Source organism: Phacochoerus africanus, chromosome X, assembly GCF_016906955.1.
Source record: "Phacochoerus africanus isolate WHEZ1 chromosome X, ROS_Pafr_v1, whole genome shotgun sequence".
Taxonomy (NCBI): Eukaryota; Metazoa; Chordata; class Mammalia; order Artiodactyla; family Suidae; genus Phacochoerus; species Phacochoerus africanus.
The window spans coordinates 95,990,971-96,015,153 of record NC_062560.1 but is presented as its reverse complement, the minus strand read 5'-3'; the positions used below and the strand labels follow the sequence as shown (position 1 = coordinate 96,015,153).

Below are 24,183 nucleotides of genomic sequence, written 5' to 3'. Positions count from 1 at the left end.
CAATATTGCTGATAATGGCATTCCTGTCTTATTCTTGATTTTAATGGCAATGGGTCCACTTTTTCACAATTTATTATGATATTTACTATTTATTTGAGTAAACAGTATTTTATGTAGAGATAGTTTACTTACTTCTGTTCCAGTTTTCTTGGCTGTTTTTTTTTTAATAAATAGCTCTTGAGTTATACCTGTTTTTTCATCTATTGATATAATCATGTTTTCTATTCTTTAAGTGGTTGACTTATTTACTAATTGTATTGAAAATTTTCCTCATGTTGAACCCCACTTGCACTTTTTGGATAAGTTTCACTTGGTCATAATTTATTATTCTTCAAATTCACTTCTGGTTTTTATTTGATAATATTTTACTTAGAATTTTTAGAATTATTTTCATGGTCAAAATTTGTCTGTGGTTTTCATTTTGGAGTATCATTATCCAGCATTGGAATCAAGATTATGCTAGCTAGCTCTGTAGAATTATTTGAAACATGTTCTTCCTTTTTTCTATAATCTGAAAATAGTTTTAGCATCAAGATAATGACCTGCATTTTTAAAGTTCTCTATATGTGAAACTACTTGAACGGAATGATTTTTAATGGGTAGGTTTTTCTAACTATTTTAATTTCCTCTATGATTGTTAATCTCTTCAGGTTTTCTATTTGTTTGTGGTTTAATTTTTGTAATTTTCCAGAAAATGCTATCACTTAGGATGTCTTCAGCTTCTTGTAACTGAAAAGCAAGCCTTAAAATGAGCTAACAAAAAGAGAGTTTTCATCTCACACAACTAGAAGTCTAGAAATTGATCGGTTCCAGATTGGTTCATTCAATTGGCCAAAGACATAAAGGGAGCAATGTATGCCCTCCTCAACTTGGAGGCTACATCTTTTAGGTTGGCTCTCTACATAGTCCCAAGATGGCTACCGAAGTCTTTTCGTTACATGCAAATGACAACATTCAAAGGCAAAAAGGAAAAATATTTCTTTTTTTACATCAATTTTTAAGAACAAAGAAACTTTTCCCAGAATCCATCTAGCACATCTCATTGGGAAGAAGTGAATCAAATCCCCAAGTCTAGGCCACTCACTGCCCAAAGAAATGGAATTGCCAATATTGACTTAGACTAATTCGGACTCTTTCTTTGAAGTGAAGGAGGGGCTTCTTGCCTAGGCACTTGGCTGCAAGGAGAGGAGGAGGTTAAACATACGAGAAAAGCAGAGCTCTACTGACAGCATTCCCCTAACTCTCTCCCTACCACTACTTCATGTAGTAATTTAATACATACCTATTGAGAGCCTTCTATATGCCAGGCTCTGAATATAGAGTAGTAAATATGATGGATAAGGTTCTTGCTATTACGGAGTTTACATTTTGTTTGAGAGAGCTAAATGTTAAAATAATAAATAAAAATACGAGCATTTCAAATAGAGATAAGTTCCTCAAGAAAATCAAGTATGGATAATGAGATAGAAGGTGACATGAAGGGGCTTGCTCCATCAGAAAATGTGTTCTTGGGAGGCTTTCTGAAGAGATGACATTTGATCTGAAATCTACATAGTAAGAAGGAAACTGAAGGCCTAGTAGAAGAGGATTGTAGGCAATGAACCACATATGCAAAGACCCCGAGATGGTCCTGTGCTCAAGAGATTTGGAGAATAGAAAGAAAGCCAAAGTTCTCTTAAAATACTATTGTGTTTTATATACCCACACCTGAGCACACCTGCTGTGTCCCTCATCTAGAATGGCCATCCCTACATTGCTATCTAGCAAACTCTCACCAGCTCTCTAAGACATAGCTTGAATATTACTTTCTCTTCAAGTACCTCCCCAAGTAGGATTGAATACTTCCTCTTTTGTGTCCCTACTATATATTAGATGCTGTATCAAACTGTAGTACATTTAATCTACTTTCATTTTTCTCTCTCCCTTTGGACTTGGAAATAGTTTATATAATTTATATATGTATATTTGTATTCCCTACTGCCAAGTGTTCTGGGCATGACAAATACTAGGTGCATAACAAGTACTGAATTGAAACACTGAGTTTTTGCTGTTGTTGTTGTTACTTTTTAGGGCTGCACCCACAGCACATGGAGGTTCCCAGGGTAGGGGTTGAATCAGAGCTACAACTGCCGGCCTATGCCACAGCCACAGCAACACCAGATCAGAGCTGCGTCTGCAACCTACACCACAGCTCATGGCAACACTGGATCCTTAAACCACTGAGCGAGGCCAGGGATCGAACCCTCAACCTCATGGTTCCTCCTCGGATTCGTTTCTGCTGTGCCATGATGGGAACTCCTGAAACAATGAATATCAACTATTCCTAGTAAAACATTGTGAAGCATACAAAAGAATCTACATTCATTGAAGTAGTTCAGAATGTAGTCTCTAGAGTCAGAAGCTTGGCTCTTATCCCACTCCCACCACATACTAGCTGTGTGAACTTAAGCAAATTACTCAACTCTCTGTGCCTTAGGCTCCTTATTTCTGAGGTGGGAAATTATAATGGTAACTACCTGAAAGTGAGGAATAATTTAAATAATATATGTGAAACGTTTAGCATGCATAGTATCTGGCATAAGTGCTTAATGTTAATTTATTATTGTTTATAAATTAATGAAATTATTGGACATGATTTACACTAATGAAAAGCATAGTACTGCAAATACACTACTCACACAGGGTTCTCTAAAGTGCCACCTGAAACAAGATGTTATTGTGTCTTGACCTCAGCCAAGCATTGCTAAATGAGAAATGAAGAAAAAAGTAGCTGCAGTGTAATCGATGCTGGCCTGGCCATTCTAGAGAACTGTGTTCATTTCTGAGCAACATACCTTAAGAAAAACAGAGTATAGTATAACTAGAAGCAGCCCACTAACATGCTCATAATTCTAGAGAAGGAGAGACTCCTTGGGGTAGAGACAGACATGAGTGCTGAAGTCAAACACATGAAGGATTTCCATGCAAGGAAAGAAGAGCTTTGCTCGATACTGCTCTAGAGAGCAAAGCTAGTGCCATGGAAGAGAAGTTGTAGGCAGGTGATTCCAGATGAATGTAGAGAAGCATTTGTTGCCTGTCAGCCATCACCATGAAGCTGAGAAAATGGTGAGCGTCTCATCAGTGAAGGTGCTCATTAACTGAACAGTCACTTAACAAGGATATTGTCGAGGGGGCTTTTGCGCTAGGCAAGGAAGGGATTGTTCTAGATGACCCTTGAGGTCACTTGTGGGAGGTTCAAGATCTGGATTTTTTCTGGAAAAGATTAGCGTTTCTGCATTAAGATTAGGAAGTTCACACATGCACACACACAGGCTTCCCCTGACCAGCCCACTCCTGTGCCTTCATACATAAAATTTCCACCTTAGTCACTCATCAGATTGGGCATTTAAGGTCCCCATTCAAATGTAATTTCTTCCTAGATGAGGTCTGGCTTTAACACTCAGGTGTTATCATCAGCTTCTATACCAGTGTCTGGTACATATTCATTGAATATATTTATTTTCCACCATTCATACTCAAGTTCATCAAATTAAACCTACTTTCCTTAAAGGCTCTGAAGAGATGGACAAGTAGACAGATAAGTTTGGATAAGAGGAAGCGGTCACAAGGGTTTCACCATTCAAGCTCAATCTTCATGGCACAGAAAGAAAGCCACGCATAGATACCATGTCCTTCCAAAGGCAGTATTCTTTTTTTTTTTTTTTTTTTTGAGTTAGGTGGAATGCCAGGCTTTCCTCCTCACAGACAAAGTCCTGAGCTGGGCAATGATCTGGGCTGGGATTTGGCGAGACCACTTTGCATCCTGGCCTTCTGCCCAGCCCATTGATTTAGCTCTTTAAATCACATCATTTAAACCCACAAATGTCACAGATCCCATTAGACAAACTCCTCTGGCTAGTAGCACAGATAAAAAAAAGGGGGGAACATGATAAACCCCCTGAGGCAGCCTGATAGACCATTCCTAATCTTTCATGCTTGGGGAACTACACTGGGAGTGGGGTTCACTCGTAAAATGGCATGAAGTGCTGGTTGGTTTCATTTCATACAGTTAAGAATACACCTCAAGGCAAGTGCACCATGATGAGAAAGCCAACCTCATCTCCTGGCTTAGGTTAATGGCAGATGAGTGCAATCTGCCAAGTATAATGAGTGCCAAGTATAACGGTAAAGGGTGATGAAAAGGAACCTTCCCAATAATCCATCCTCAGAGATGCCAGAAATTCCATCGTTAGTTACTAATTCCCCAAATAATGGCAGACTAGGACTAAGAGTAAGCATATGGAGAAAGGATTGGGTCTCAGCACTTGGAGTGAGACTGAGGCTAAAGCCGTGAAGGTCAGATGGTGCCAGCTGTGGGGATTGGCTGAGAGCAGGGCACTAGGCAAGTCAGTAGGCATCTAAATAAGCCTACACACAAGCAAACAATATAGGGAACCCATTTTACATCAGCCTCTGTGTGTAGTGTAGAGCCAGGCATGGATCCAGAAAAGAGATTTCCAAGGCTGACAGCAGGCCTCTCCTTTCCCCTCCATCATATCTTCCATGTCCTTCTAAACATACATCTCTTTACACCCTAGGTCACAGCAACTTTCCTAAACAGGAAATTCACATTAAGGTGTTCCTGGCTGTTGGCCACATGATTTATTATTCTTTCCAGGCGTAGTTTTAGAGATGTAGGGCCTTAAAGCAAAGGAGTGACTCTCTAAGAGTACAATCTCAGGCAAACCTCTGGAGGAGATATTTTCTCCTTTGTGGCAGAAAACCACAAGGCTTCTCATGACACAGCCCACTGGGAACACACTAGACCAGATTAATTTCAGTGCAAGACAAGTAACGCTAGACTCTGAATTGACGCCATCTATATCATTCAATTACACTTATTTCAAGTCTCAAATTTACCGTGATTTTACTGTCCCCTCTCTTTGCTGCTATAACCCAGATATCTGGCCCATAGTGAGAATTCAATGAATGGTACTGCTTTTTGCTTTCATTATTATTACTCTTAGAAGCTGTAGTAGTATTAGGGCCACCCCAGTACCTGGCGGAGTGCCTGGGACATATTAATTATCCAAAACTATAATAATCATTTTATTGCACTGGCTCCTGGCATAATGCCTGGCACACAATAAGGCACTGATTGAGCTAGTTCCCTTTGTTCTCATCTTTCCCTGAGCTACATTTCTCATCTGTCTCTCCTTTCGCAGCTGCGCCTTGCTAAAGTGGGCACAAACCTCCTTGTAGCAATAATGCTTAACCCAGCACCATCAGTGACACCATCTGAAAAGACATCTAGCTTTTTCTTCCAGGGTAGCCCCTTAAATGGCATACGGAAAGCAAATATTTAAGATCACTTTTTTCAATGGGGAAACTGAAGTTTTGAGCTATTGCCTTGTAATTTTAGTTTGCCTATAATTCCCATATCCTATTATAGTCTTAAAATATGTCTCCCACCATTGTCTCCCCACGAAGCCCTGACCAATCTCACCACCTTTGCTCTTGCACTGGGAGGGACCTGAACTACCCACACGTTTTCACACTAAATTCATCCTCCAAGGACTGGTGAAGAGCTACCTTCTCCATGAAACCTTCTTTGAGACTTTCAACCTCACAGAGCCCTTCCTGAAATCCCAAAGCATCAAATCAGTCCCACATAAATTAGCACTTCATTCTGTGACGGTGCCAACCTCCTCAGCTAGATCATATTGGCTCATTAAGCATCCATTTGTTGAGCACCCATCAGCTCCAGACCCTGTGTAAGTGCTGGGAAGGCAGGAAGCAAGGTACTCCTGCCCCAACGGCAGGAAGGCAAACATGCAGTGGAGCAACATTGGAAAATGTGATCTAAATGCCAGTGGGGAAGTCAGAGGGAGATTGGCTAACTTGCTTCAGGTACTGGGGGGAAGGCTTCACAGCAAAGGGGACCTAGGAGCAAGAGGCTGAAGCAGAGAGAGGAGTTTGTTAAGTGGAGCAAGTGGGATGAAGCCATGTGCAAATGCATGGTTGTGAAAGGGCAACTAAGAGAATCTGGCCCAGTACGGCTAGAACTTGGGGGTGAGATGGAGAGAGATGAGAAAATATCATGGAAGCTTTACTCATTTCATTCATCAAATACATACCAAGCAGCCAGGGTGTGCCAGGAACTTGGCTGGGTTCAAGTGCTAGAAAAACAGGACAGATGCAATCCTTTGAGCTTCATGACAAATTAGACAGAACCGATGATCACCCAGGAAGACAAAGAGATATGTAACTAGAATTTTTTTTTTCTTTTTCGGCCATACCCGAGGCACATGGAAGTTCCTGAGCCAGGGACCAAACCTGAGCCATATCTACAACCTACCCCACAGCTGTGGCAGTGCCAGATCCTTCTTAACCCACTGTTTTGGGCCAAGGATCAAACTGGTGCCTCCACACAGACTAGCCAGATCATTAACCCACTGCACCACAGCAGGAACTCCATAACTAGAAATTCTGATGAACATTAGAAAGGAAGAGAAAAGGATACAATGGAGAGATGAATATGAAGGAACTACTTTATAGAGGGTGGTTAGTGAGGGCTTCTCTGTAGAGGTGACATTTTGTTGAGGCTTGAAAGATGAAAAGAGCTGGAGAAGAATGTTCCAGGTGATCAAACGTCTTAAGATGGGTGAAAGCTTGGCACATTGGAAGAAATCAAAAGAAGCTCCACACGGCTAAAGAATACTGGATGAGGGTGAGAGAGGCTTAAGATGACATAAGTCAAGTAGACACAGGCCCAAATCTAGTAGCTCTCAGAAAGGAGGGTTGATTTTTATCAGAAGAGCAGCAGGAAAGTAACCAAGGAGAGAGAGATAAGATCAGATTTGTGTGGCACTGGCTAACTTGGGGGTGGCATGGAAGACAATCTGGAAGGGGACAGGATGGAGTCAAGATGAGTCGTTATAAGGGTGTGGAATAGTGCAGGTGAAAGGTAATGAAGGCAGGGACCTTTCCTTCTGTTCCAGATGTGACAAGCATAGGGCTAGGCACATGGAAGGCTTCCATTGCATTTGTATTGATTAATTAAATAAATGTAAACTGAATTGGGCCGTTGAGTCTCTTTGCAGGAAATCACACTGTCTCTTCTTCTCTCCTCCCTTTTTTTCTTTATAATGGAGACAGGGAGGCAGGGAGACCTTCTACAATTAGTATTATTAAAGTCGTTTGCTGTTTAGTAACAAATACTTCCTCTAAATGCCGCTTTGCTTTAGTCACCGCTGAGTTACTTGAAAGAAGCAGCAGTGTCTCTCAAGACAGCCAAGCAGCCCTCAGCTCTCCTGAGATTTGGATGCAGAGAGAAATTTGTCATTTGGGCCTGTTCAGGGCACGAGGCAGCACTAACCTTCAAATACTAACTTCCCAGAAGATCACGAGCACATGAATTGCAAATACCACTTGGTATAATATATGCTCCTCACTCTGCCAGAGCAGAGATGTAATTACCTGGAAGAGTAAGGCAAATGTTTGTGGAAGCCACATGTCTTCATCATCTCTTACATCCAGGAGATGAGACAAGAGGCCCTTTATCACATTTCCATTTCTTTTTGCTGGCAAAACAGTTCGATAATGAAAGACACTTCAATGGGTTCATCCCAACTCAGCCTCCAGAGGGTCCTGGAGGTCCCAGGGATGATAGGGAATGGGGAAGCAGTCACCTAATGGGTCTGAGCCTCATCGTCTTCCCCTAGGAGGATAACCATTCCTATGGCATAGGGCTACTACTGAGGCTCCATGAGGAATGTGTATGAATTTAATCTGTAAACTACAACACAAAAGCTCTGTAATGTGATTCATCCTCTGCCATGAAAGGCAAAGGCTGTCTTTTATTCTTGGTCTTGCAGAGAAAGTTAAACATACTGTAGGAACTCAACAATAAGTTTTGCTTTGAAATCACTTCTATTAATATCCGGCTTTAGATGTGGTGCATGTAAAACAGACCATTCACGTCTCAGGACTGAATCAAGAGGATTCTCGGATCTGTCAGCTCCACAGTTTGGGGATGGTGGAGGAAAAAGTTGTGAGTGGGTGGAGGTACATGGCTGTAGTCTGGAGGAGTCAATACCCCTGCCCCAGTGTTCAGCAGGAAGAAGAGGGTTCCCGTTAGCACTGAAGCAGGATTTCAATCCAGAACCTGCATGTGGGGCAGCAGCAAATGAAATCCTACAAATTAGCACAGGCCCCGGGTCCAAAGGAAATTGGCCAAAGATGAGGTCCAGCTTTGTATCATCAATCAGAAGTATTAACCGTGAATATTTTCAGGCTATAGAAGGGAAGAATGAAACTAACTGGTGCCATGTCTCTGGAGGTTTTTGCTCTTTGCCAGTTGCTTTGATCAGTCATTATCTCATGTAATACTCACAATAGTATTATGAAGTAGGAATTCATCTTCAGCACAGTGCCTGTTATCCAGTAAGCACTCACTAAACCATGACTCCATTAATGTCCCTAATATTGAGAAGCTTAATAACTGAAGTACAGTGAGCTTGAGTAACTTGTCTAAGGTCACAGAGCTCATAAAGCCAGGATTTGAACCCAGGTCTTTCTGACCCCAAAGCCTGGGCTTTTTCTGCTCTACCCCTTTGCAAGAGGAGAAAGACTGTGGCTTGAAGATAGCTTAGGATTCTCCAAGTCCGTAACAAGGCTGCCCCATAACTGGCCACTTGAGACCTTCTGGTATCTAAGAATATCCTTGGTCTTCCTCTCTCTTCATTCAGGTTTCTAAACTGCTATGAACCATGGCCCAACTGTACTACAAAAAGGTCAACTACTCACCATACAGAGACCGCATCCCCCTGCAAATTGTGAGGGCTGAGACGGAGCTCTCTGCAGAGGAAAAGGCCTTCCTCAATGCTGTGGAAAAGGGGGACTACGCCACTGTGAAGCAGGCCCTCCAGGAGGCCGAGATCTATTACAATGTCAACATCAACTGCATGGATCCACTGGGCCGGAGCGCCCTGCTCATCGCCATTGAGAATGAGAACTTGGAGATCATGGAGCTACTGCTGAACCACAGCGTGTATGTGGGCGATGCACTGCTCTATGCCATCCGCAAGGAAGTCGTGGGCGCTGTGGAGCTTCTGCTCAGTTACAGGAGGCCCAGTGGAGAGAAGCAGGTGAGAAGTCCCTACAGCCAGGGGAGCAGCCAGGGACAACAGAGCACTGGGGTCAGGAGCCTTGAAACTAAGCAAGCTTAGGAAGGCTGGAGTTGCAAAGCCCTGTCACGGCAACCCTCTGCTCTCAAAAGTAGCATTGGTGATCTCGGGGGTATCCTCCAGCTACCCTGCTTGGCCTGCAGTGTTTTACTCATTTGCTTTTCCTTATTAGGATTTGCTTAGAGAAATTCAATATTTAACCTCAAAGTGTGCTCTCCTTTTCCAGAATGTTCAAGCTCCTTCGACCCTCCTTACCCCACCCCCCACTCTATATCTTCATTTCCTTCCTCTACTCAAAGGTTGCATTCTAGAGAAGGAGAAACCTAACACAGAGCTGAGCTTTCTCCTTTTCACCCACTCCCTCCTGAAGGACTGGAGGGCCAAGGTGCAGATGCAGATGGAAACAGGGCCTTACATATCGCTCCAGTTCTGCTCATGCGACTGCCTTCTAACCCTAGATATTGGGGAGTTTGGCCTCTGTGATTCTCCTATCCTCCAAGGCACCTAGGTTTAATATTCTGGAATCATCTTTGAGTTCTTCCTCTCCCTTGTCTCCACGTTCGATGCCCAAGCGCTGTGAGTTCTTCCTTCCCAAAATCTTTTAAATAGAGTCTTTGCTCTCTAGCCTAGCTCCCACCACTGGGCCTCTAGTTCTCATCATTGCTCCCCTAGACGAGTGCTTCTCAAAGTATGGTTCCTAGATCTGCAGCATTAGCATCGCCAGGGGGATTTGTCAGAAAATGCAGATGCAGAAGTCTCAGGCCTCACCAAAGACCGACTGATCAGATAGTCTGGGGGTGGACCCCGCAGGCTGTATCTTAGCAAGCCCTCCAGGGGACTCTGATGCCCACTCAGGTTTGAGAATCCCTGTCCTGGGTCAACATGAAAACGTCTGTCTGGACTACCCACCTCTAGTTTCTTTCTTTCTCTCAAGCCATCCTGAACAGTGGCACTGGCTTGTTCTTCCCCACATAGCATAACAATCCTGTCATTCCTGTCCATCCTCTCAGTGACTCCAGTGTCTCCTCATTAGAAGAGAAACCAGACCATGAAGCCTAACACTCAACAGCCTTTGCTGATGGTCTTTTCTAGGCCTGTCTCCCCCTAGTCCATTCTAAACCCCTCAAGTCAGACAGGTCTCTTCACTCTCTCTCTTCCTTTGTAGCATAGTAGGGGCAGGTAATAGAAACAAACAAACAAAAATTACAGAGTCATCCAACACAGAATACCACAATATATTAAAAAGTAGAAATAGTACAAATCAAAACCAATATTGCAAAGTGCTTAGAAAATACCGATAAGGAAAACACTCAACACGCAAACCTTATGGGACGTGACCAAAGCTGGGTTTAAAGGGAATTCATGGCTTTAATACTTGCCTAGTTAAACAAAAAGGAATGAAAATAAGTTAACTGATAACTCGCACACTAGGAATTGGAATTGATAGAGCAGAAAGGAAGATACTCGATTAAAGGTTTCTTGGGCAAAGGGCCTGAATCAGCATTTAACACAGTGCCAAGAGAGAAGGGACCTTATCTCTTTTTCGCTGCTATCTCCCAGCACTGGGAAAGTGGCTGCAATATCACAGCTGCTCAATAAATATTTGTTTTCTGAATGAACAGTATGCGTTCATTCAAATGTGCAAAGCATCGTACATGATTTAACCCTCCCAGCTGCTGGGTTAGGCAGATACTATCATTACTGCCCCCATTCTACCCATGGACAAATTGAGTCACAGGATGGTTAAGTCAGTTGTTGGAGATCACAGTAAATAATCAGAGCCAGGATTCAAACCCCAGCAGCCCAGCTCCTAAATCCACCCTCTGAACCACAGGGCTATATATACTGCTCCCCTGGCAGGCTGAGTTAGGTCTTAGAAGTCCCAGCACAGGGGCGTTCTGAGACAGGGTAGGTCAATGGAGGACAGAGGGGCCCTGGAAAGGGCAGGCCTATAGGATGGGGATACAGAGCAAAGCAGAGCGGTGTGAGCATGTTCCCTAACTAGTCACCACCCCCATCATGACTGATTTATTCTGGGGCCCTTTTCCCTAGAGCCCTGCTAAGGATCTGAGTGATTCGATGTGCTAATGTCGGCTAAGGCTTACACAGCTACTCTGCTCCATGATGATCCTGCCCATCTCTGGGATTATGCAGCCATTGGCTCTACCTTTCACTTGACACCAATGGCACACGACCATGTACTGTTGGTCAGCCTTGCTTGTGTAAATGTCTAATCTCTGTAACTAGATTGTTTCTTAAATGTGAGGCATAATCTAATGGCCAACTGTTTCTGTGCCTCCCCCATGAGCACCTAACCCTGTGCCTCATATATAATGGGTGATAGAGAAATACTTGCCAATGAACATGAAGGAGTTAAGGGTATTCCCCAGAAAAGCACATAGCTGGCCGATGGAACAAGACATCTTGGACTTTTATATTCAATCCCATTTAGCTTCATAACTGATTTGAAAGAGGGGAGAGCACAAAAGGGTTTCCAAAGAGGGGCCGAGCAACAGCAGCCCTACCTGAGCTTTGAAAGTAGGACAAGCCCTTATTTGGTGGCCCCATCTTTCCCCATGGCTCTGTCAAACCCTGAGGCAAAAGACACCAGGTAAACTCCCTTTGATGTACAATCTGTGGCAGGACCTCCCCTGGACAAAAGCAGTGTTTAATTCACAGGAATGTGCCACTAACGGTGGAATGCCAGGCAAATAGAACCCGGGTGAAGCTATCTGGGACCAGCTGTCTGTATCAAGATCCTTGATCCTGTCATGAAGACACATGGTCAACATAAGACCTCCTTGGTCCACACTCAAATATAATATCACATGTACAAAGCCACAAAGCCATCAGCTCCATTGCCAAGTCTCTTTAGCAGCCTCCTCTTCGCTTTCTCCTTTCTCTTCCAACCCCCACCACCTGCCACTACTAAATTTCATTTTCTTCCCCTGATCTGACAATTGCGGTGATAAGTCACCTATCAGTAACTATAACAACAGGCTGCTACAGTGCTGGAGCTCTGCCTTTCTGGGAGAGAGAAACAGGATTTGTTTACCTGGGAGCAGTCAGGGACATGAGCAAACACAGGACTCCTGAAGGACCCTGGGTCCCAGAGCTGGGCAAGCTACTCACAGGAAGGCACTCTTCCCACACGTAGACTCCAGACACCTGTCTTTTTTCATGGAGGCCCTCCCCCATCTCGCCAAAGGATTGGGCACAGCTGTCCTCTATAAATCTTGAATGGATAAAATAGTCCCCTCCATGGCTTTACTGAGCAGGGAGTTTGGCTTCCGACTGGCAGCAAGACCTCCTCTGCTCCACCCTCACCCTAGCCCACCATGCTCTTCTCCCTCTGCTAGCCTGTTAAGGCCACTCTCAGAAAAAGACTGGAGGCTGGGCGCAAATGGCTGACACTGGCTCCAAGGGTCAGCATTCACTTGGAGACGTGCATTTTTAATAGGGACCAAATCAGAGTAAAAATGGTGATGCTCTATCAGATAGTATTTACTACACCAGACAAGTAGACCATGTGTGTGTGTGTGTGCGCATGTGCACACACACGCACATGCATGCATGCATATGTGTGCATGTGTGTTATTCTGTGGTCTTCTTGCTACTAACCACTGCAGCCTATTTCCTTAGGGATAGATTTTGGTGACCTTGGGGATTTGTGGTTCCTCAGGGTAAACACTCTCAAATGATTCTCAGAATTCAAAATTTTTGGACTACAGGAGGTTTAATATCAGCCTATTTCTTATCCATCAAACTACTCCCTTGGGCCCATGGATTCTTGGGACCACTAGAGGAGCATGGTCAGCAGGGAGAGCAAATCCAGCTACCATGCAGAGAGGAGTCTTACATCTGTCTAGGGTCAAAACCGGCTCAAAGATCAAGCTTTCTGCACATGGAGAACTTGTCCAAATGCAGATTTCTGACCCTCGCTGCATAGCTACAGAATCACAGTCTTGGGCTTTGGGCCTGGAATCAGCATTCTAATAAACCTACCTCCACCCATTTCCAGGTAAGAGGTCTCTGGGCCTCTATTGGTTTCCTAGGGCTTCCATAACAAATTAACACAAACTGGGTGGCTTAAAATAAAAGGAATGTATTCTCTCATGGTTCAAAAGGCTAGATGTCCAAAATGCAGGTTTTGGAAGGCCTGGTTCCTTCTGGAGGCTCTAAGAGAGGATCTGTTCTATGCCTTGGCTTGTAGCTGTGACACTCCAATCGCTGCCTCTGTCATTACATGGAGTTCACCTCTGTGTCTTTCTTCTGTGTGGCTCTGTCCACATCTGTATCTCTCCTCTCTCTTATGAAAACACCAGTCATTTGAGACAGGGCCCACCCTAATCCAGGACTACCTTATTTTAACTTGATTACATCTGCAAAGACCCTTTTTCCAAATAAGGTCACATTCACAGGTACTGGGTCTTAAGACTTGAACATATCTTTTGAGGGGATACATTCAACCTACTGTACTCTCTATGGGAAATACTAGTCTAGGCAAGTGGTTTTGAAACAATTTCAGTATCAGAGCCTTTCATTAAATGAAATCCTGCCCAGAATTAAGACAAACAGATCCAAGCGGAGCTGCCCAAGTTTAAGGGCAGGTCAGATCCCAAAGCTCCATTTGTTCACACACACATACACACTCACACACATGCACACACACCTCCTTGGCCCTGAGAAGCAAGTATAACTGTAAAACCACTGGTCTAGAAAACAGAATGACAGACTAATTCAGAGTTTGAGGTACTGGCCAGCTTGTAGCTAACTGGGCAACCTTGGTCTTTTACACACGTCCAGTTATAGAATCACCCTATAGCCCAATTTCCTCATCCATAAAATGAAGCTAACAATACCCACCCCTACCTAATATAGGGACCTTATTTCTTCACATATAAGATAAAGATATGTTAAAGTCTTGCAAAAATGTAATATCAGACAGAAGTGAATGACGATTATTTTCAGCTTCATGCCATTGATTTGACTTAGCCTGTCATAATGTGTAGAGGGACCAGCTGGCAAGTGGCACTCACCATGAGGCACCGCCAGGACAGTGAAAGAGGCTGGTGAGTGAGCTGGCCCAGTTCACAGATTACCTCCTTCTGCCTAGCCTTGATGACAATGGTCTCCCTTCTGGTGCCAGGCAGGCAGCATGACCTCAAAGTCATCCCTCCTCATTCACAGGACTCTAAGGATTTGAGCAACAGGGAGGTAGAGCTGCTGGCCTTGGCATCAACAGCCCACCCGAGTAATTTTCTTTCTTGGTCACTTGCGTCAATGCAGGCAGGCGGAAAGAGGCTAAGCCAACCTTCTCCCCATGGCCCGCCCCTCTGGGTTCTGCCATAATTACTCATTTGTCTGTGGCAGATGGCTCCAAATTAAAATTGGTCTCACAGATGAGCTAGCAAGATTAAGTCTCAACAACACTGATAAGTGTTTGTGTTGAGATTGTAGAAAATCAGCAACAAGGAACTCCATTTACCTCTTCCCCTATCTGACCCCTGGTCTCAGGGAGAGTTCGCGCAGTGTAGAGGGGGACACTGGAGACCTAGGAAAAGGTGGCTGATGCACAGAGAAGGGCCTAATGGGTCTATCCATCTCAAACACTCACTATGAGAGCATAAAGTAAAGGAGAGAAAGGCAAAAGTCACCCTGCTATTTATAGGCAGTCTGGAGTCGTAGAAAGAACAGAGGCTTTAGAGTCTTAGTAGTTTTAGTAGATGGGCTTCCTTGGACAAGTCATTTAATCTCTCTCCAAACCTCAGTTTCTTCATCTGTAACTGGGAGCAATAACAGAGCCTACTTCATAGAGTTATAGTAAAAATTAAATGAAATAATCCATGTATATTACTTAGAACACATGTGAATACTCAGTACATGGGAGCTAATACTACACCTGCTCCTACTAGTTGGAGCCATGCCGATTATCTCCGGTGGGCTAATCTCATTTACTCATTTTTAAATATGTATTAAGCACCTACTAACACATAGGATCTAAAAGTTCAGATTGCATGATCTTGGGAAAGCTGTTCACCCTGACTGAGCCTTCATTTCCTTATCTGTATAATAGGGTTAAGCTACCTACATCATAAGTTATTATGAGATTTAAATATGGATCATTTTTAACATCTGACACAATGTGTGGCACCTAGCATTCAATGATGATATTCATCATTAGAATTCATACAAAATATTTTAACTCTTTCTTAACTGAATTGCCTGGTATAACAGTAGGTATTTATCTCTATAATAATCTGAGTAACAGCTTTAAATCTATGATTCTCATTCCAAAGTCAAAGTTCTGGGCCAAAAACATGGGCTGTGTCAATCAAGTCCGCAAAATAATTCAGCTACGTCATTGGAAGAAAAGGTCAGAATGACTGCCTGGCATCATATTAGCCAAACTGTTGAAGTAAATTCTCTCCTCTCATGTATCGGTGCTGACTTTCAGTAGACACGGCCTACCTCACTCACAGAGCAGAATCACAAACTTTAGAGATCCTTGGTCTGAAACGACACTTTCAGCCTCACCTAGCTGGGCCCAAACCGGCACAAAGGCTTCCTGTCTCCCAGGCCACTATTTCTACTACCCACCCCCAACTCTGCCTCCAAGGAATCATCAGAAGCAGTAACATTGACAACACAGCTGAAAATAAAGCAGCTACAAGTGGTGTCTATCTAAAACAACTCATTCATGACAGAATTCCAGCAAATGATTCGTTCTCTTTAGTTCTATTCAATTTTCTAAGTGTTTTTGAGTACTAATCATATGCCTCATGATAAAATCGAAAGATACAGTGAGTGCCCTCGAGAAATTTATAGTGTCATGGGGAGAGCAGACAAGCACATGCTGTCCAAGTCCCCCCCTCTCAGTGGGCCTGGCCTTCTGTGTTCCAAGGGACACAAAAGACTTAAGATGGTGATGTTGGCCTTTTGGAAAGAAAACTGTAATTAATTAAACTTGGTCTCAAACCGACCAAGGGAGCAGCTGCATAATACTTCATATGGATGAGACTATGAAATAATCTCAGAAGCAAGTCACTAAATAAAACTACATGAGGTTTTTAAGCCATGACTGACACCTTACCCCCTCCCCCTTTCAGGGTTACCACCATCTCAGAGCTTCCTTTCTGTAGGCTCATGTTCATGGTTGTATATAGCCTTAACCCACATACACATATCCAGTTAGCCAGTTTCCTGCTCCCCTCTCTCCCTGAGCAGGTGTGTCTCATCCATATATAATAGCACCCCTTCCTTCATCTCACACGCACAGTTATCTAGAGGACAGCCATCTTGATCTCCTTTTCACCCCAGGCTGCTCATTGTTAGTGGTGTTTTTCAACTTTGAGTTCTTGTCACCAACTCAGTTCAAGTGTGAAATACCAGTGCAAAACTCAGCCCCCTCCTTCCATCGCTCCTCCCAGCTGTCCTATTCTAGAACACCCACCACTACCTTGGACTGGTTCCTTTCCAGATGCCAACCACAAACATGGGATGGAAACTGAACACTGCAAGGGAATGCATGTTACATTATCCAGAGGGTGCGATGCAAGCAATATAGAAGGCCTACTCTGGATACAAGTAGACAAAGAGGTTTCAAGGGAGGAACATTTCAGAAAAGAAATAGGTTCTGAGCTGGAAAGGAAGAAAGAAGGGGATGGCACACTTGACAGAAGGAAGTGAACGTGACACAGGTACTGGGAATGGTGGCAGCCTGTTCGCAGTGGGAGTTGGAGTAAAGGGTTGGTGATGAAAGCAGTGTCTCGGACTCTTGTGACCCTCATGAGGTTAACCTCACAGAGGAAGGCCCCAGTTAACTCACTCAGATTCAGGACACTGGGCCAGGTGGGCCCTGAGTCTTATCAAAAACCGTAGTTCTTGAGTGACTTCCCTCTTCATCCTCTGATCCTAGTTGTAGTAAAAAGGATGAGTCTATGGCCACTGACTGAGCTGCTCCCTAGTTAGGATCTTGGTGAACCATCTCCACTACATCAGCTGGTTGTTGCTGGTCCTCCAATTGGAAGTTAGGGCAGGGAGGACTGAAGTGGGATTAAGAAAGAAGCTGGACCCACTGATCAGCCAGGGGTCTTTTGGACAGGGCTGCCCCTCAGCAAATATTTGTGAGGAACTAGCCACATTGATCTTTGACTCTCTCTCCTTTTATCTATCTTCTTCCCCAAACGACACTCTCTCCTTCCTCTCTTCCAACCCCTCACCATCCTTACAGGGCCAATGTCTGTGTCCCATTTTATTCACATGGATTGACAGTTCTCTTGGTTACCATGATATCATGCCTAACTGATACCTCCTCCCTCTCTGGCTACTGTCTCTTAGTCTCTTTTACAAAATCTTTATCTTTTTCTCCCTTCAATATCGATGCTGTCCAGAGTTCTGTTACTTTCTCTTTGTAGCCCAATATCTATCATGAGATCCATAATCTATCATCCAAATTTCAGAATATGTGTTAAATGTACCTCAAACATTTAAATTCCATATGTCAAATAATAAAAAAATAAACAGAACACTATAAACCAGCTATAATGGAAAAAAATAAAAATCATTAAAAAAACACTAATTTAGCACATACTATGTGCCAGGCACCATTCTAAGTACATAACATACATTACCTTATATGATGCTCACAACCATCCTGCAATGCATGATAGTGCTATTATGCATTCTTATAAATGGGGACGTCAAAGCACAAAGAGCTTAAATGACTTTCCCAAGCTCATATGGCTAGTAAGAGGAAAAACTGGGACTCAAACCCAGGCAGTCTGGCAGCAGCATCTGGGTTCTTATTCCCTGTGCCAGCCTCATGTTGCCCTACGGCCTCGTTTGTACCCTTTCTCAGTGATGGCACCTTTACCCTCCCATTTATCCTTTCAATTATTGAGGTTTATACCTTTGCAGATGTCTTCATCTTCACTGTCTCTTTCAGCCACCCACACCCAGCTGTTTACCAAGTCCCTTTGAATAACTTACTTGAAGTGAGGAGGCAAATATAAACAATGAGTCAAAATATGGAGTTCCTGTGGTGGTGCAGTGGTTAACGAATCCAGCTAGGAACCATGAGGTTGCGGGTTCGATCCCTGGCCTTGCTCAGTGGGTTGAGGATCCGGCATTGCTGTGAGCTGTGGTTGTAGGTTGCAGATGCGGCTCGGATCTGGTGTTGCTGTGGCTCTGGGATAGGTCGGCGGCTACAGCTCTGATTGGACCCCTAGCCTGGGAACCCCCATGTGCTGTGGAAAGCGGCCCTAGAAAAGGCAAAAAGACTATATATATATATATATATATATATATATATATATATGCTGTGAGAGATAAGAAAGTGCTGTATATGCGGGAGCATCTGTAGCTGGTAATGTCACCCAAATGACCAGAGTTGGTCCTTATTTCCTATAAAGTTCAAAATACAGGCACAGAGTTGACAGTTTGAGGAAAGAGGGCTGGCTGAGGATCCTTCAGACTATGCAGAATTGTCACTAATACATCCAGCCCTAGGTTTGGAGGGATAGTGAATCCGACAGACAAGACAGGACAGGGGAAGTGATTTCTTATCTCAGCAGAAAGTCTCTGGTGTCAGGAGATCCATCTTAGTGAGGATCGCCCTGGATTCAAGGACCTGCTGATAAATGCACATGTTGTTACACCTGGCAGGATTCAGGATTCACCAATCCAACAGCTAGTCTCTATTCTAAGAAGTATGTCAGCCCTCTAAAGTTCTTGGTAGAGGGAAGGTAATCAGCACATGATTATCAGGAGCTGGAATGAGGGAAATCTTCCTGGTTCACCTTGCTGTTAAGTAGATTGCTATTGCCTGTCCATTAGTAAAGGAGGCTGTGAGCCAGCAAAGAAAAAGGCATTGAAAGAACCTTCCAAAGGAAGTCAAATTAGAGAAGGAAAAGAAGCTGGTCCCATGGCAAATCTCCGGCGAGTCTACCATCTTTGCCTCCTCCCCCAAGGAAAGTGGGGTGACAGCGCCCTTTGAACACTGGAGCGTGTCATTTCTAAATCCCCCTCTGCTCTTCAAGGGCAACCTGGAGTGATTTGATGTCTGTAACCACCATTAGCTCCATTATCCATATCAGAATAGTGGATAGAACTTTGGAGCTTATAATGACCTCTAGAGATCCTTCCATCCAGCCTGTTGTCATACAACAGGCAGATTGTTGTCTGCCCACCTTTCAGTGGTCCTGCCTGGGAGAGGCTTCCATCTCCACTGCAACAGCCAGGGTTTAAGATGGTTATTTGTCATGTTGACGTTCTTAACTCGCAAACTGAGGAATGAAATTATTCAAGTATCAGGGTCTTGGGTCACCACCAACCTTCTCCACAGACATTTTATTTTGGAGTTTTGTTTATAAAGGTAATACTAGAAGAATTAAAATAGTATAGGAGTTCCTGTTGTGGCTCAGCAGGTTATGAACCTGACTAATATCCATGAGGATATGGATTCGATCCCTGGCTTCACACAGTGGGTTAAGGACCCAGCGTTGCTGTGAGCTCTGGCATAGGTCACAGACGCAGCTTGGATCTGGCATTGCTGTGGCTGTGGTGTAGGCTGGCAGCTGCAGCTCCAATTCAACCCCTAGCCCCAGAACTTCCATAGGCTGTGGGTGCGGCCCTTAAAAAAAAAACAAAAACAGTATAAAAGCATGGGAAGGAAAACATCCCATTTCCCACTTTCAAAAGTCATGACTATGAACAATCTAAGTGTGTCCTCCTAGGTATTTTCTATGCACACACACACCAAGACTTCTTTTCACAAATGTTCTGCAACTTGTTTCTTTTTCCTTAACCAGACACTGCAGATATCTTTCCATGTGAGAATATTTATCTTTATGGTATTCTTTTTAATGACAGTATTATATCACACAAACGTGCCTTATTTATTTAACCAGCCCTATGTTAACAAACATTTAAATTATTTCAAGAATATTTAGGTCTTGGGTTTTGCTTTTCTATTTTTTTTTTTGTCTTTTCATCTTTTCTAGGGCCACTCCCACGGCATATGGAGGTTCCCAGGCTAGGGGTCGAATCGGAGCCGGAGCTGCCGGCCTACACCAAAGCCACAGCAACGTGGGATCCGAGCCTCATCTGCGACCTACACCAGAGCTCACAGCAACGGCAGATCCTTAACCCACTGAGTGAGGCCAGAGATTGAACCCACAACCTCATGTTCCTAGTCAGATTCGTTAACCACTGAGCCACGACGGGAACTCCAGGTTTTGCTTTTCTAAACAATGCTGTGATGAATATCCTTGTATGTGTGTCTTTTAACACTTGTGTAATTACATCTGTTAACTAATTACCTAGTAATGAGATTATGGAACCACAGGGCATTATTTAATTTTGAATTTCTACATTTGAATTTCTTTTATTATAAGCATTCACATCTTTTTCATATGTAAGACATTTGTTTTATTCTCTTATGAATCAACTGTTAATTTTAAACCACTTTCCTACAAGAGTCTTCATCTTTTTCTGTTTTATCTAAATTGTTCGTGTATTAAGGTCATTAGCACTGTATTCATTCTCAAAAATGTTCATCCTGGAGTTCCCATTGTGTCTCAGCAGTAACAAACCTGACTAGTATTCATGAGGATGCAGGTTTGATCCCTGTGGCTTTTCTCAGTGGGTTAAGGATCTGGTGTTGCCATGAGCTGTGGTGTAGGTTGCAGATGTGGCTTGGATCCCACATTGCTGTGGCTGTGGCATAGGCCTACAGCTGCAGCTCCAATTCGACCCCTGGCCCGGGAACTTCCATATGCCACAGGTGTGGCCCTAAAAAAACAAACAAACAAAAAAGTTCACTCTGATTTATTTTAAAAAGATGATTTACCCTGAGTTTTACAGCAAGTCTGGAGCAAAAAGCAAAGCTAATTTGTTTCCTAAATCTTTTAACTTTCCTTTGCTTAAGAGTATAGGGTTGTTTTTAGTGATGCTCAAAATGTCGTCATATCTCTGATGCAACAGAGCCTGGAGAAAAGTATATCCATGCTTCATCATTCTAAGTTTCCAGTTTAGTGCTTAAGTATCTTCTTCCAAAGAAAAGAAGGAAAATCTATATGGCTGTTTCGGCTAGAGTTTACCAGGTTGAAGGCACAGGAGAAAACCAGACGGACCTACACTTTGTGTTAGAGAAGCAGAAAGAAGACAGAAACAGGAAGAAGGGCTGGTTTTTAGCAGAGGAATGAGTTCTAACACCAAGGCAATGGCAGGAATCCATGTACTCCATTCTTTGCCCTGGCTTTGTTGGCAGCAGAGTTGTTTCTTCAGAAAATATGGCAAGTATCAAATTAGATGGGAAAACATTTTCCTAGATTTCTTTAGGAGGGAGGGAACATATAAGAGGGAGGAAATGTGACATGACAAGTCTGTATAAACTCTCTGATCTAAGCTCCCCAGATCGTCTACACTGATCTGATACATAGGATATTTTCCAAACTCTTACTTTATCTGATGCCAAGCTGTCATAATCATTGAGATGGAGAATGTGTTCGGGACACAGAGAGTAGACCAATATCAGTGTCAAGTAGGATGATCAGGCAGCCCTGATTGATGGGTCAGAAAGATTCTTGATAATGTGGAGGCTTTTAGTGCTTTCTTGTGCAGCAGTCAATAAAATGTCACTTACCCTTAGAAGAGAGCAACGTTAACAAGCTAAGAGGAGAAGCCGTCTCTAGATGGCTTCCAACAACCTCAATGGTCTGTTACTCGGGTTATTTTTTCCTACTTCGATTTGAGGAGGGCTCATAATTTGAGGAATTCGCAAAAAGGATAAATTAAGCTTTCCTGTGTTGGAGGTATGTAAACTTCAATCATAGACTCATAATGTCTAAAATGAATAGAAACATACAATGTCTAACATAAATATAAATATATAAATACAAAGAATAGAGGGAATCATGAGATGTCCCTGACAAGAGGCTTCAAATCTTGAATCATTCCAGGCCACCCTACAATCGGACCACTTCTCACCACCACAACCCACTCACCCTACTCAAAGCCACCCTTACCTCTTACCTGGATGATTGTAGCAGCTCGCTAACTGTTCTCCCTGCTCACCCTCTCAGCCCCACATAATCTAGTCTTTTCCCAGCAGCCTGAGTCACCCTTTTAAAACATAGTCATTACATGTCTCTCTGCTCAAAGCCCTCCAAAGCCTTTTCCAGTGCCTACCAGGCCTCCTGCTCTTTGTTATCACTTCCTTGTACTTTCCCCTCACTCGCTTGCTCCAGCCACACTCACCTCTTACAGGAGTCATCTAGCCTCTGTGTCTTTGCCTGCAGTGTTCCTCATCTGAGTAGCTGCATGGCTCGCTCCCTTCCTTCCTTTAGATATCTGCTCCAATGCTGCCTTATCTGGCAGGTTTTCTTTTTCAAGAGAAAAACAGTGCCTCCCTCCCCCATTGCTCCCTACCCCTTGCCCTGTTTAAGATTCTTCATCGCACTTTGCACCACCTGACACATAGGTTTATTGCCTATGTCACCTCTCTAGAGACTTTCCCTAGTTTGTTCACTTTTGAATCCTCAGAATAGCTTTTGGAACATGGCAGGTACCCCATGCTTTTTGAGACATAATTGACTTATAACAGCGTATTAGTTTCAGGTGCACAAGATACTTGTATATGTTGTGAAATGATCACCACAGTTAGTCAATATCCATCACCACACATAGTTACAATTGTGTTTTTTCTTGTGGTGAAAACTTTTAAGATCTACTCTCTTAACAGCTTTCAGGTGTTCAATACAATATTACTAACTAAATAATCCCAAGGCTATACATTCACATCCCAAGAACTTATTTATTTTATACCTGAAAGTTTGTACCCTTTGACTTCCTTCACTTATTTCCCTTACCCCCCTTCCCCTACCTTTGGCAACTACCATTCTATTCTCTGTATTATGAGTTTGGGTTTATTTTTTTCCCCAGATTCTAATAAGTGAGATCATGTGGTACTTGCAGTTTTCTGACTTATTTCACTTAGCATAATGCCCTCGAGGTCCAGCCATGTTGTCACACATAAATGGTGTTTTGAATGAGTACAATTCATAGAATGTCAGACCTGGAAAGAGCATCTAGTTCATCTCCTCCCCCATGTTATAGATGGTGACAGTGAGACTCACAGAGAAGGTGATTTTCTCAGGCTCAATGGAGTGACTTTTATAGCCGGGCCAACTTCTGACTTTCAGTTGTCACTTCCACTACATTAAAATTAAGTTCTTCTGTCTTGAAAGCCAGTCAGAATGAATTCTATGACATCCTATAGTCACCCACTCTGAACTGCATTCCTTGAATCTCACCTAAATCTTGCATCTTATAGGCTAAATAATTTCCTCTACTTCAACTCTTAGTAGAGAGGAAAGACATTCCAAAGATAAGAAAACCCTCTTTCAACCAAATGTTTTTTGTTTTAAGGAGCTAATATTTGCTGTAAACAAAAGCCAAGGCAGATTTCTGATCCAAGGTGCCCCAAAAGATTTACTTCAACCCCATGAAGCAAGAGTCTTTTGTTAGATGGCAGGGATTTAGAGACCCCAGGTAGGAAGGCCACATGAGTGTCTAAGTGACAATATTTTTGTCTCCCGATTAAACTCTAGTAAAAGCAGGAGAGCATTAAAATATTTCCTGCAAAAACAAAACACATTTGTATCTAAAAAGCCAACCTGTTTAGTTTGTAACCAACAGTCTCTGGTTGTTATTATGCAATCATAATTCACAGCTTTTGCTAGCCAAATAGACTTCAGTCAGACTACTGCGGAGGTACACAGTGGTGAGCCCTGGCTTGGTGTTGGTGTCATTATTTTCCTGCCTTCTTTTTTGGGAACCTGATTTCTTTCTTCCAGTGTTAAAGTCTCCATCATTTTAATCAGAGGCTGCTATGATTTCTAAATTAGCTGGTTCCAATTTATAAACCAAGAAGCCAAACAAGGTGGGCTTGCACATTTTGCTGTCGGTGCTAAGCTTTTCTGGGTATTGCTTGTCTGATTAGAATGGATAATGT

At 43.2% G+C, this 24,183-nt stretch overlaps 1 protein-coding gene across 1 annotated transcript in view; it reads left to right on the top strand.

Annotated features, from left to right (window-relative positions):
* Positions 1–8,725: 8,725 nt before the first annotated feature.
* TRPC5 (transient receptor potential cation channel subfamily C member 5) overlaps positions 8,726–24,183 on the top strand; it is a 140,303-nt gene continuing 124,845 nt past the window's right edge. The window contains exon 1 of the mRNA XM_047764922.1: positions 8,726–9,128. Within this exon, the coding sequence (XP_047620878.1) occupies positions 8,751–9,128 (378 nt within the window). The 5' untranslated portion in view covers positions 8,726–8,750. The remainder of the gene's footprint in view (positions 9,129–24,183) is intronic.